Below are 14,208 nucleotides of genomic sequence, written 5' to 3'. Positions count from 1 at the left end.
AATTAATTTTCTTGAAATTATTGACCTTAACCCTTTGGTGCCATTCTCTATCCTATGATATAATATATCCGAAGTTTTTTTACTTACTGTGGTAGTCTATACTAAAACTTTTTTACTAATAAAGCTATTATACATTTGCTTGTTGCATATTTTTTAATGTTCGTTATGTTTCTTAATGTTTTGCGTTTCAATCAAAAAAAAAGTTTGTTACAATGTTCATTTTTATTTTCATACAGTACCTTCCAACAAACAAATTGATGTTAATGACATTATTTTGATATCAAAATTACAATAAATAACGTCAGCTTATTTACTGCGCTTTATCGTAAATATATAGTAAAACATATAATACGTGACACTGTGAAGGGAAATTAGCAACAATTTTTCAAGGAGAATTTCCTTGGGAAAATTTATTTTAAGTGAAATGAAGATTTTTAAAGATATTAAAGGAAAATTTTTAAGTTTCTTTAGCTTTTTTAGATTTTTCTTAAGTAAGTTTTAGGATTGCTTTTAGAAAAAATTAAAAATGTTCAAATTTACTCTTTATATTTCTTAGCTTTTCTCTTCAATTTTTTCTATACTAAGTTTTGAGTTTTTTTTTTAAGTTTTCTAAGATAAATTTTTCCAAGGATTATATCTTTTAAAAAATTCAATATCTGTTAATGTAAAAAGAAAAGATTAAATAAAATAAAGATTAAATCTTTTATAGGCTCTCCTATTAAAGAAAAAAATCTTTAAAGATTAAATTTCTTTCTAAAATACAAAAAACGTTAATCAGTTCTTAAAATTAGATTTACATATAAAACTCGTTTACTCTCATAAAGAAGAAATTGAAGTAACGATAAAATTAATGTTGATAAAAATAAAAAAATCTGAATTTCTTAAAAAATTCACAATATTTTTACTTTTCTTTCGCGAAATGATTTTAATGATGTTTAGAATATCTTTAAAATATCCTTTTTTCAAATATATAACATCTACAGAATCTTCTGATAAAAAAAGCACGTCAAGTTTTCTTATTCTAATTCTACAACAACAGCCGCGCTTTCCCTTTTCTTTTCCACGGAAGTGAAAAGGATCGGACACGCACCGTGTTGTTATCTGTTACACGGTGCCTGCCCACGGCTCTTATTTCCAACTCTTGTTTTCGAAACAGCCCGCGATCACTCGTGCGTAATTGAATGGATCACCTAAGTGGATCCGACGAAACAGGCTGTGAACATTGAGCAAAAATTTCCGTTTTACGACACTTCGGTCAAAGTTTTGAAAAGCGAAGCAGAAGCGGAAATTGACATTTGCATATCGAATGAAACTTTATCGTAAAGCTGTCTTATTGATTGGATTTGGATTTCAGTGGCTTTATTAATATTTTTTTCATATAAATTAGTGCATAAATTCTAATAATTGAAATCAAATCTCACTTACAAGACTACTTTGTATGAATCTAAGGCACTGTGCACAATATAAGAAATATTAGAAATAGGAATAAATATTAAGATTTCAACCTGTTAAAAATCATATATTTCAGTGTAACTCATTCCTTTGATAGATTGAAATCTTAACACTTATTCTTGTTCTTAATATTTCTTCCATTGGGCTCTACTCCATTGTTATAAAAAAATATTAAATGAGATGTGAAATTATTTATGCTTACATAATAAAGGAAATGATAATCTTCCATAATTATGTGACTTATTAATTATTATGCAATGCATTATTATTATTAATTATAATTTTAAATGCAAAGGTCACGGACATTATTTTATCATAAATTAATAAAATTGTTATAAACATTGCAAGTTTAACATCGATCACCGCGTTATGATGTCTATAATTTTTTGTTCGAGTCAAAAAGCTTATTTTTTATTGCTGCATTGGACTTGACTGCATCAGAACTTTTCTCCCTTGAATGGATCATTTTTGACACAAATACAAAATGTTTTATATCGTGTAACGTATTCATTTTAAGTTAAATAACACAACAATTTTGATGGATCATTTGAGTAAAATGTATTAACATAAATTTTCCAACTGTGTGCATTGGCGGAATTGAAAAGGATCTCAAGATCAGAGATCGAAACCGATATTGGAATTTGCAATTAATTATAAGTATAATTATTACATTTAAAATTTTGATTAGTCGTCTGTGAAACTCGCACTATGGCCATCGTTTTAATAACTACAATCGCTTAAAGTTTCGATTGCGTTGCAGTGTAACGTGGTAATTAAATCGAGCAATATTCCGAAAAGCTGTAGTTCGTTATGGCGATTAATTATTAAACATCCTCTCGGCAAAATGCAACACTCGCTGGCAGTTATTAGTTACGAATTGCGAACTACTTTCACAATTAATATCTCTGTATGTTCGCACATGGCCAAGTATTCTGCTATAACAGATGGAACGTGAAAACTAACGGCTGTCGGAAAGATGGAAAAAATGAGTGATCCATTTGCGTCAATTATTCGCTGTTATATGTCAAAGTGTTCTAATTCCTAATGACAGACTTTTCTCTCTATGTTGCGTGAGAATATGAAAAATTATAGTGCTAATGTTATTCCAACTGTTATTCCAAAAATAGAATTGAATAGAGAAGTTTATTCGTAAGACAATAGAAAATAATTTAAATTAAATAATTGATTTACAAGGTTCCTGTTTTTAACATCTGAATAATGATTTTTATGTATATTTTTAACTATTGAAAATGAATATAAGATTATAAAAATTGCGTCACAGATTTTGAGAAATCAAGGATTCTATTTTTTAAAAACCTACAAATAGGAACAATATACAATTTTTTTCTTTTACTTTAGAATAAAATACATAAAAATCACTATTTTATAGATACTTCAAATTTATAATAAACAGTTAGGATCGTAGCTTTACAGAAAATAATTTTTTTAATTTGTAATAAAAAGACTATTAGGCTCGCAGTTCTTTATTTATTTATATGATTGTTATCTAATTGAACCTTGTATTACAAGGCCCAATTATTATTGTTGTATTGTTAAAAAGAAATTTACTTTTTTATAAACAAATATAAAGCAAAAATAAATTAGAATATTAAAAATATACGAAATGTTTACAAGCGTTTTACGTAATATTAATGAATGAAAGATATCTCTCTAAAAGATATTGATTTTGCAACGTATATTTTAAAAAGTGAGACATCTCACTTACATGCTTAATGCATATCTTATCTCGCATAATTATACTGGGAAGACGTGCGCAATTACATGTTGTTCTGCCAGTATGAGGAGATAAAATGATACGCTATTTGTTGCAAATGAGAATCTCACTGACGATAATTATATAGGAACTTTCAATTACTCGAACCGCTATAAGCTTCGCAAAATAAAATTTCTTCAGTTGAACTAACCAGAATAATCTATAAAAAGCGTTGTGAAAATTCCATTCTAAAAAGTCCAACTTCTCAGACATTTTTACACTTTAGATTATATTTAAAAACATTTTAAATAAACAAAATTGTAGGAGATTGCTTTATGTTTTATTCATTTAATATCGAGTTAGTTTACTTTTAAAAATCGGATTTCTTCCTATAATGTAAAAAATCTAAAGAAAGGGTTCAATTTCACATCACAAAATAAAATGAGATTTTTTTTTTTTAATTTCATGTCACTTTTCAGTAATTAAATTGTTAATAGAAATATAAACGCAATCCTCAGTAATTCAAAAAAACTTGATTTGGAAGAACTTAAAGTTAATAAGTAAGCTTAATTAATGATTAGCCAGTAATTCGAAGTATTTTTATAAGAAGCTATCATTATTTTATAAAAAAAATTCGAAATCGATGCATTCTTCCATTACGATGGAAAAATATTGGAATTGTTGCGAAAGTAATCCTGTATCTCCGCGAGGGTCCAACTCCTCATGGGTCCGTAAACGATGCCTAATCTCGTGTTCTCATCAACGAACATCGCTTCCCTCTTCACGGTCTGTATAAAAAAGTAAAAGACGTCTGCTTTGCCGCTTTCCGTCGTGTAATTAACCCGGACCTTGTTGGTCCTGTAGCCGCCCTCGACGACGCTCACGTGGCCTTGCCCATAGACGGACGCGGCGATCACGCACTGGATGAGCTTGCCCGGTGGAGCTCTGTAGTACATCTCTGCTGTACTGTTCATCGGGAAGTACGACTTGTGGCTCTCCAGCTGGATAACTCGGGATATCACATCATCCTCGGTAAACTTGTCGCCCTGCATCAGCCACGTAGCTCTACGGAAAGAAGTTCCTGTCTGCGAAGTTCTGGAAAGCGCGCAGGCTGACGACAATTGCAGTCGAGTTTCACAAAAGCCGTCATGAGGCAAGAAACTTCCTTTCTTCGGAGTGAGAAGATATCGGAGAGAATTTTGCGTCATCTAATTCCAACGTTAAATCACGAATTATGGAGTGGATGAAAAGATTTTGAAAGAGCTCTGATCAAATGGAGATTACTTTCTTTTTCGCGCTCGTTGGCGTGAGTAGAAACTATGATAGGAGTATATTGGAGCATGTTGAAGTATGCGATGCGAACAAACCTTTTGATGCATGAATAAGCATCGTAGTCTTTTTCTGACAAATCAGTCATGAAATTTTTAACATTTAAATATGAAACATAATTTTTTTCTATAAATATAAAATATTCTTTTTTCCTTTCTTCGGAAAAAAAAAATCTGATTAACTTAAAAAAATATCACCACAAAATCATATTGCAATGTAAAATATATGCGTACGTTACAAAGGCTAGCTCCAGTAAGACTTAAATTTTCTTAAAAGTTTATGTCGATAGCCACGAAATCTCTTTAGCTTTCAGCGTTAGTAGAAAAAAATAACTTTTTTTTTTCTTGAAATAAGTGTACTCACGGTTCGCTTAGTGCAGGATTAGAAATGTAACAGAAGATTAGAAGGTAAATGCGCGTCATCGTTAGTAATTGCTGATGTGCGAAAAGAGATTCTGAAGTTAGCTGCCAGTTGATATTAATTTGCTGATGTGGATTGCCTGCTCAATGTTGTGACACTGTTCAGTGTTTTTGGCCTGATATCATTATCGCGCACGCGATGATCGTCTTTGTGAGATAGTAGTAGAGCGTGCACTAAAATTAACGAAGAGGGCACGGTAATGGCCCCAATAGACTGATGCTGGGCTGCTGTTATGATGATCCCTCCTCTTCGTCTTCTATTGCGCGTCATTTACCGCGAGATATTACCACTTGGATTATATTCTTTATTTAATTTGGTATGGGATTTAACTTGGCGCTAGTGATTGATATCAAATCTTTTATATAAATGATATATGGTATATCGTTAGAGTTAAGTAAATAATAAAAGTAGTACCATTTGGATTTTATTTTTTATTTGGTACAATAAAAAATAGTATTACTTGGATTTTATAATTTGGTACAAATTTTTTTTTCGCGGAGTAACTCTTTTTTTATCATTTCTTAAAAAGATAATTTTTTTTCTATATATCAATTTAGTCACCTCATTATTCTGTACATATTAAAGTACAATTCTTGTTAAATGGATGAACTTGAATTTCATGAACTTGATCACGAACCTGATCACGAACGAGAACTACATCCATCCCATCGACCTCCGGCCACCACGGCGATGGTATTGCGGTATTGTTCTTCTTTAAAACTAAAGTGACTGAGTGCCATTTGCCTTTTGCGTGCGAACCGGTGCATTCGTTGTTCTTAGCTTCGAACAGCAAGTATTTGAAACATTAACAAACAAAAAGCTAAAGATAGTGATCTTCCTAATTAAAGATTATCATCATGTACATTGGTGTATGACGTGTGTCGTAAGTCGAGAAAAATTTGTGACTTGATCAATTAACCAATTTCATATTCATATAAATTAAAGGTAAGCAGTGTGATCTTCAGGATTAAAACTCGAAAAAAGATCTACGACGCTTTTATACTTAAATTTCACAATAGAAGAAATTAAAAAAATTAGTTTTTGAAACTCAAGAGATGAAAAACATGATCCTTGTAATTAAAAATTTATCTAATTTTATTGTATAATTATAACTGTTTATCTTCATTTGACGTGAATCAAAAATAAAATGATACGATAACGCAGATAGCGCGTTAACCGAGCGCAGTCAATATCGTAAGATTGGAAGATGGAAGATTGTATTCTAAATTGAATCACTCTAAATTGATCGTACTCTAAATTGAAAATAGAAGAAGGAAGATTGTATTCTAGCATAATTCATGACAAATTAATTTAATACACTTTCTCGAATTTTTCGCATAAATCTGAAGTTAGTAATGGTTTTTGAGTTTAATTTTTCCAAGAAACCGCAAATTTCTCCAAAGTACGCTTGCTGTAGCATTCGTTAAGAAACGTTCTGTTTTACGCGACGCAAATCGGTGATTATCAATCTTGTGTCATTTTTAATACGGTACTCCGATCTGGAATCGTCGGTCACGATCGATGAATGCGTGACATCCGGTGCGACCTCGAACACGAAGAATTCGTCAGTATGGTGGCCGAGCTAGCTAGCATTTCCACGGCGACGATCGACGGAAAATCATCGGACCTTGGTAGCACCTCGAAACATCACAAACGACCTAAATGGATTCAAACGGCGACGCGTGAGTCGATCTATAGCGTTCTGGACATCAACGAGAATATCACAACGAAAAGTTTTCCTCCGAATGTCCACGGCAAGATCGTACTGATCAGCGCGGTGAAGGACAAACCAAACCAGAGTCTAGAAAACGAGCAAGCAGAATTACCATACGTCAGGTTATCAGCTGAAAATAAAGCGTCGTCGATTCTTGAGGTCGAGGATGAGAACACTCTTTACAGCGTGGTAAGAAAACCGAAGAAAGTGCGGTTGCTAGAAACGCCCTCCGAAGCGAACGAGAAGGTGATTCGACCTATAGATAAGATTCGCGACATCGATCCAAACGAAAGGCACGAGCAGCAGCAACTGGACCATAAAGACGTGTCCAGGCGAGTCGAAGTGAGAAAGTGGCTCTACGACACGCCTAAACAGTCCCTTTCGAATTCGTTGGAAATGTATTTCGATCATTCAGGGTACGAGAATACCTGGCCTGATCAGGAGAACTTGGTAGCATTGCCTCGAGGAGTGGTGGGTCTCGTGGGTCCCTATAGGATATATAGAAACCCTAATGAGAGGAGAGAATATATGCTGCAAGAGGAGGAACTTGTTGAAGAGGTAATGAGTTGCGCCAGTAAAAAAGTACAAGAAGAAGAGAGCAAGGACGAGCATCGTCAGAGGGCGAAATGGAAAATCAGGGAGGATGACGAGGAGACCTTAGTACCGGATATCCGGAATCTGTCCGGTTTCGTGGAAACGAAGACGGACAGCGCCAAGATGGAGAATAATGATTGGAAGAACGAACGAGAATCAGTAACGAAAGTGAATCATTCGGATTGTGTCGAAGGGATTCTGTTTGGTAAAGAAGAATGCGCGGTGGATGTACCAGATACGGTATCTGCAATCTCGACAACGTCGATGAAGGAGAAATGGGGTGAGAAAATCTCTTACAACAATCTCGCGAGATATTTGCGAATTTTAATAAGTTTAATGATTACTGAATTATTTATTGCTAAGCAATTAAAATAGAAATACAAATAAATAATATTAATTAAAATAATACACAAATAAGTGAAGAAGGCTATATTCAAAATGGAGTTTAGTATTTAAAAAGATAAATTAAAATATGTCAAATTTCCTAGCTCGCGCGAGATTGTCAAGCAAAGAACCAATGAATAAAAAAGTCAAAAACACGAGTCAACAATATAAAACATACTGAATGTGCACATCGATTGTAACTTTTTTTTTAGTACTTTTGTTATTGCGAATTATGGATTCTGATTCATCTATTAAAATCTGTTGTATCGTGGGAATAAATGCATAAATAGATAAGTGAATTGACAGTTGCTTTCTTCTTTTCGATCGCAGCTCTTGCTTATTTGTAAATTATAATCAGGTGCGTTTAAAACGCTGCGAAACTACAAAATGGTCAACTACTCGTAGAAGCTAACGGCGTGTAATTCGGCAAAGTAGGTATGTCGTCCACATTCGATATGCAAGGCGACACGCATCTTACGGTATTGTCCGACAAAATGGACTCGAGTAGCGGTAGATAGTACCAGGTATGCATACACATCAGCCTGCCGATACGTGCGGTTCATGAACCAACGATTAGCTGAACATTCGATTAGAACTGCATTTCTATACACTTGCTTGTCTATCCTGCCTGTCTTATTCGAACAACGGTGAATTGTCTTGCTCGAATCTAAAATTAGATTCTACGGGATGAGAGACTTGAACCTTCATCAGTTCAAAAGAAGATAAACAGGATAGCAATGTTCTGTTGCAGACAGCAGTTTACGTGAAGATATTGAAGATTATTAAGTTTCAACGATTCTTCTTCTTTAAGAGAAATCTTAGTGAACTTTTTAATTAAAAAAATTAATTCTCTGCGTACACTTTAGTCTTTTTAATTACTCATTTGAAATATTAGTTATGGAAAAATATGGATGATTAAAAAAACTTATAACTGAAAATATATAACTTGAAATTTTCGTATACTTCTCTACGCACACTTCGAAGGATTACGGCTGAGTCATTCTTGACTACCGTAATCCAAAAGTTTTACATTGCTCCGCATATGAATGTAGCACAGCAGTGAAAAAGCAGCAGTTTTCGAGTTTTGGATCTTCTACACTCTTACGTATGTAAAGCATCCGGAATATATCGTTTGTTTTTCTTTTTATAAAAGCTCACATATTAAATCATTATTAAATTTTTATTATCTCCACAGCGACGTTAAAAGTATTAATTAATAACACTGACGATTTTTTGTATTCTCCAAGTATTTCATTGCTCGAGAGTTAAAATGAGTATTCACACGCAGCTTTCTAGTCAAGTACAGTTTGTTCTTGCTTTCTTTCGAAAGACCTCTCATTAAATGGTTCGATATGATGCACTCTTCGGCACAGCCGCCGTAAAACAACTGCGGCAGCATATATCACATGAATCGCGAGCCGCTCACGACTTTCACCATTTTTATGATTTTTACACACCTTTTACCATCCAGTACAATCGGCAATTTTACGATCTGTGTCATCGGGCTTTCATTATCGCGGCTCTTAATCTTATTCCCACCTGTCTCGCCGTTCGTTTCCTATAAGTTGACCGGTCGAGACTTTATCTTCATGCGAACGCTCGCATTATACCTCCTTGGAGCGATGCGTTGCATTCGAGCGGATGTGGATTCGCATCGAGGAAATTAGAAAGCATGCATAGCAAGCGTACATGAGTTATTCCATCGGAATTAACGGGAATGCAAAATACGTGATATAACCGCTCCATTGTCTTCTCACGGATCTCTGTAATTCTTCAACGACTCCAGAGGCGCAAAAATCGAGCGCGAGCAGGAGAAAAGATCTATTATCCTTGCACATAACTTTTGAGGTCATTCCACTGTGCCATGAATCGTTTTCTCCTCCGTGTGTGTGTGTGTGTGTGTGTGTGTGTCGCAGAGAGAAAAACTTCACTTTGATAACATATGATCGACGCGAGCATGAAAAGTGGAGGACTAAGATAATTTTGAATATGCAGTGTAATCTTACGTAATAATTTAAAGAGAATTAAACTCGAAAAAAATGCTTGCATTTGTCATTCCGTAAATTCATTTGCAATAGTGATATAAAAACAGGAATATATCAAACAATAATAAGTATTTTGTTCGATTTCAATTTTTAATTGGAAACCAAATTTTGCCGGCAATTAAATGTAAAATAATATACAGTTCAACGCGAATCCTCGTATTATTTTCGAAAATATTAATGATATTTTAAAAATAAAAACACACGTGCTTACGTAATTATAAGTCATAGATCATTCTGCAGATATTAGAAATATATTATAACTATAATTAAATAATTAAATATCTATCGAACGCTCGACTGCTCATTAATTAAATTAACATACTTGAGCTTATACTGCAATCCTTTCACTAGCGGAAAGTCGATGAAAAGTGATAAGAGAATAGGGGGATCTTGTTACAGACAAATTAGCTAATTATCCCGAGATTAAACGTATATGTGGATGAAACGGACGGGATACTCGAGCACTTCCTCTTCGGCTGCTGTAACTTACTTTCGTGTTCTACTCCGAGCAACACCATGCCCTGACTCCATTAATCGTCGCATAGCTTCAATCTGTCAGCCATATGACGCCACCGTTACTAAAAGCCTCCTGACAGCCCTCAGTCACTGTTACACATAACTGATTTTCTGCAGTTAGATGATGCAGCTGCATCTCGCCGAATACCGCCGCCGGCCTGTATACAGTTAACCACTTTTCTCGCAGCGGTGCACGGAACAAGCAATTGCGTCTGTGCGAAAAATATTATTTATATATACGCACGTGCCTTCTATTCGCGAATAACCATATTATAGTTTCCGACTTTTCGACGCAGATGTTCTCTCGTCGAGCGACTCGATCGCTGATCGACAATCCTAGATCACTATTAAAGTGCTGTCGCGTGAGTAACGACGATACGCATGGTGATAAATTTGCCCGAACAAATTGTAAAAGCGGTACCAAATCGCAATAAAGAAGGTTCAAATTGGGAAAGAATCGAGGAAGTTTTTTACTAAATATTCTTTACGTTACTTTATACGAACTATTGTAAATTTGAGATAATTCTGAAAGCGTTTATTAGACTTTTTCATAACATTTAGCAGTCAGTACGTTATCAACACTCTTCAAATAATATATCCTTTCTTCTTTTTGTATTAAGTTCTATCTTCAAGTTGTTCTATCTTCAAGCAATTCCGTTATGACATGATGAAGCTGTCGAGCGTGTGTTTTTACGAGCTGCGCCTCCGACCATCAACATCTTTACGTAGCTCGCGCGAAATAGAATCCGCCTTTCAATCTAAATAAAAAGATAAAGCACCCATAAAAATCATCGTCATACCGCATTTATGTTTGTCTTTTTTACAATTAATTTACTGCGATAATAAAATCCGCGTCGACGATCGCACGAGGACTTACGTAGCGGTCATTAAAATACAGTATCGCGTACGAAAATGTTTCCTCATTGACGATATGACACGTTATTCGGTCGCAAGATTTCTTGCAGTTCCTGCTTTCGTCTTTTCTTGTAAGCTAGTCTTCTTTTTATTTATTAATTAGCAACGCGAGTATTTACGCGTAATTGCTTTCGCACATCTGTTACCTTCAGTACATCTTTACCATCAATAATATCGCGATAACATGCTAAGAAACTTTATGTAAACTTTATGTATGTACAAATAATAATTAAGAAAAAATAAATTAAGAAAAAAAGGTTATTTCAAAAGAAATTGCTTTTTTGTTCTAATTGAATGTCTTTTTAAGATTAACAAATAATTAATAAAGGGACTACGAGCCAAGCTTCGTTGCTTTTAATTTATTATTTTCTCTTTAAGCTTTTCTTATTTTTTCTCTAAAGGACTTTTTTTCTTACAATTATCGATTTCCTATATACCGAAATTTGACCATTTAAATTCGGGATGCGCTGTAATAAGTTATATAATAGGAAATAAGTTACGATTGGATAACATACATATAATTTTATTAAATATACATACATTACATATACCGCATGTTATCAAATTTACTTCCTTTTAACATTAAAACGTGAGTGTTAAAACAGGAAAATTATATAGCATATAGTAGGTATAGGTATTATGAAAGTATATTATACATATATAAAAAGAAGAAATTAGGATATTAAAATATTAAAATATTTAAAATATTAAAAATTATGACATCCAATTCTTTTTGCATTAAATTTGAAAAACACAGGCAAAACGAACGAAATGTATCCCGCAAAGGATTAGATATGTGGTGAAACAAGATGACAGTAGAAGAAAAAAAGGAATACAAAAAAGTGTACAATTCACGGATTGAAATTACAAATTATATCTTCTAGCGAGCGAATATGAATTATTAAACGTTAAATATAACTTTTGTAAATAAAAAATACGTGTAAAAAAAAGTATTTCGTACAAAATGTCACATGCAAAGATGTGGGACGGACGACGAAAGTGGAACACAAGAGAATTTATGAATTTTGTGGCGAAGAAACTGTTTTTATCTTCTTGATATGTGTATATCTCTTTCACCAGCGTTTATTTTCACAACATAAAACATTTTCTTAATAAAATTGCATTAACCGCAATATTTTTACATCTACGGAACTGATTAATGTTCTTGAGATCTCGTCAATATGAAAGTATTAATATTAAAAAAAAATGTAATATAATGATAGTAACATAGTAATAAAGTTAATTAAAAATAACTTTTGAAACTCAGTTTTCGATTATACATCCTGAAACATTCTGACGTTTTAAAGGCAAAATATTATTTAACTTTCTCTAAATTATCCAAAGAATCATCTCGATAATTTCAGTTTTTATCGAGCAAAAGAAATCGCAGTAAACGATTGTATCATTATTTGCGTTAATCCGCAACCAATCGATTATTCGATTCGATTCTCACACATCGTGTGAAATAAATGTAAATGTCAACATTACTTCTTCTTTATCCACAACTGTTAGACGGAGTAATTGACAGATAATGACTTGACATTAAACACGGAAAATGCTGTTAAACGCCGAAGAGCTGACGGATCGATGTTATATATCGTTAATGGACCGATACACTATCACGCATCAGTCATTATCATCACTGATAATTCGCAGGTGTCAGGTGGTAGTTCCTGCTGATAGTGGTGTCTTCTTCTTTGCCTCGTAACTACTTATAATAGACCAGCTATAATAGACTTATTACGCGTAATCGCGGCGGCGGCTTGTCTATTAGGAGGATCATTATAGATAAACTTCGCGACAAATTAATCTCAGCAATTTGCTCTGGCTGCTGCGCATTAAGGGCGCATCGTCTAATACCTACCCAGATGATCATTATAGAATATTCCTTGTGCGCGTGAAATGGACATTTAACCCTTCACCTTAGAATGGATCGTTTCGCGCTCCAGGTCGACGATTAACCTCTTACCTTCTCGGATATTATTGACGTGTACTAACGAGCGTGATTAGTGTATTTTATACAGAAAACAAACGCAAAAATTTTGAGGGGATTCATTAAATTTGCACCGTTAGGCTGGAATACACAGACACAATCGATTATCGCGTTTCACGCAAGACCAAGAGTTTACAACTGGATATTAACTAATGGTGATGATCTACGTGAACTGTAAACAATACTTGCGTTCCAGTTAATTATTCTATTCGGTCTGTCTTCGATTTACTTAATTTTTTTATTAATACGTACTTAAAAATATTACATTCTAAGAGTGTCATTTTGAGTACTATTTCTTTCAATGTAGATTCTGTCCTGGTTCATTTCAACCAATGTAGATTAATTTTAATCTTGATTTAATTTACTCTTTATCCTTTTCTAATTCCTACAACTAGAAAAAGATGAAAAGTGAGGTAAATCAAGATTAAAGTTAATCTACAGTGGTAAAAGGCAACTATTAGCACTACTGCGAGTTAAACGTCGATTAGCTTAACCGAAAATTGATGAAAAAGGCCCTAATATTTTCCAATATATTGAAGAAGAAAAACTAGTAGAAAATGTTCCCGTGGCAGATTCTTCCTTCCCAGTCTTTTTTCGCGCAATGTTTCGCTTAAAACACCGTCAAGTCATCTTCATCGGATGCACCGAAGCGCGAGCGTAAGTGAGTCACAAGAATAGCGGAACCTTCCACGATGGCCTGTTCGATTTGAAGAGCGACACGAGCGATGCCCCCCAAGGCGCTCGCTATCTTCTCGACATTCTCGCTAGATAGTAAAATAAAAGCAACGTGTGCTCGAGAGTACACGATCGTATTGATGGATGTTGCGATGTTGAAATGAGGCTACGAGAAAATCGCATCATCACCGTCATCATCTGAACCACCACCACCTGCCGTCGTCTGCACCGTTCAATATCCCCAAAAGAGTCGATGCTCCTTCGAGATCAGCAGCCGAGTTACCTGCGCCACTTGGTGCTGCGTTATCGTCACGTGCACTTCTCGTTATTCGTTATTCGTTATTCGTCATCCGGTTGCAACGTTCTAGCGAGAGCTAAGTGATGGACGACAATGCCGCTGACGATCCGTCACAAGTCACAAGATAGTTTCCTGGTAAAGAATGTACAGGTAAATCTT

The 14,208-nt window shown here is 34.3% G+C and overlaps 2 protein-coding genes across 3 annotated transcripts in view; one reads left to right on the top strand and one right to left on the bottom strand.

The window, feature by feature from the left end:
- Positions 1-3,752: 3,752 nt before the first annotated feature.
- LOC108752692 lies at positions 3,753-10,356 on the bottom strand. 2 transcript variants are annotated; one of them, XM_018493729.1, is made up of 3 exons: positions 5,553-5,713; positions 4,859-5,088; positions 3,753-4,231 (listed from the first exon to the last, which is right to left on the bottom strand). In XM_018493729.1, exons 2-3 carry the CDS (start codon positions 4,915-4,917, stop codon positions 3,823-3,825), a joined length of 468 nt encoding a protein of 155 aa, XP_018349231.1. In that variant the 5' UTR covers positions 4,918-5,088; positions 5,553-5,713; the 3' UTR covers positions 3,753-3,822. The 2 variants fall into 2 exon arrangements, with proteins under 2 accessions (XP_018349231.1, XP_018349237.1); XM_018493735.1 differs by lacking the exons at positions 4,859-5,088; positions 5,553-5,713 and adding an exon at positions 10,143-10,356.
- Positions 6,451-14,208, top strand: part of LOC108752685 — a 17,633-nt gene continuing 9,875 nt past the window's right edge. Inside the window, exon 1 of the mRNA XM_018493717.1 lies at positions 6,451-7,503. Coding sequence (XP_018349219.1) covers positions 6,486-7,503 — 1,018 coding nt within the window. The 5' untranslated portion in view covers positions 6,451-6,485. The remainder of the gene's footprint in view (positions 7,504-14,208) is intronic.

This window comes from Trachymyrmex septentrionalis, unplaced genomic scaffold (assembly GCF_001594115.1).
Source record: "Trachymyrmex septentrionalis isolate Tsep2-gDNA-1 unplaced genomic scaffold, Tsep1.0 scaffold112, whole genome shotgun sequence".
NCBI classification, from domain to species: domain Eukaryota; kingdom Metazoa; phylum Arthropoda; class Insecta; order Hymenoptera; family Formicidae; genus Trachymyrmex; species Trachymyrmex septentrionalis.
The sequence above is the reverse complement of the archived record's forward strand: the minus strand, read 5'-3'. Positions and strand labels throughout refer to the sequence as shown.

Excerpts from the sequence above, each read along its gene's own strand:
- LOC108752692 (XM_018493729.1), bottom strand. The coding sequence starts at position 4,917 with ATGACGCGCATTTACCTTCTAATCTTCTGTTACATTTCTAATCCTGCA. Across the intron at positions 4,232-4,858 it reads AATCCTGCACTAAGCGAACC|AGCTACGTGGCTGATGCAGG; the intron begins GTGAGTACACTT and ends TTCTTTCCGTAG.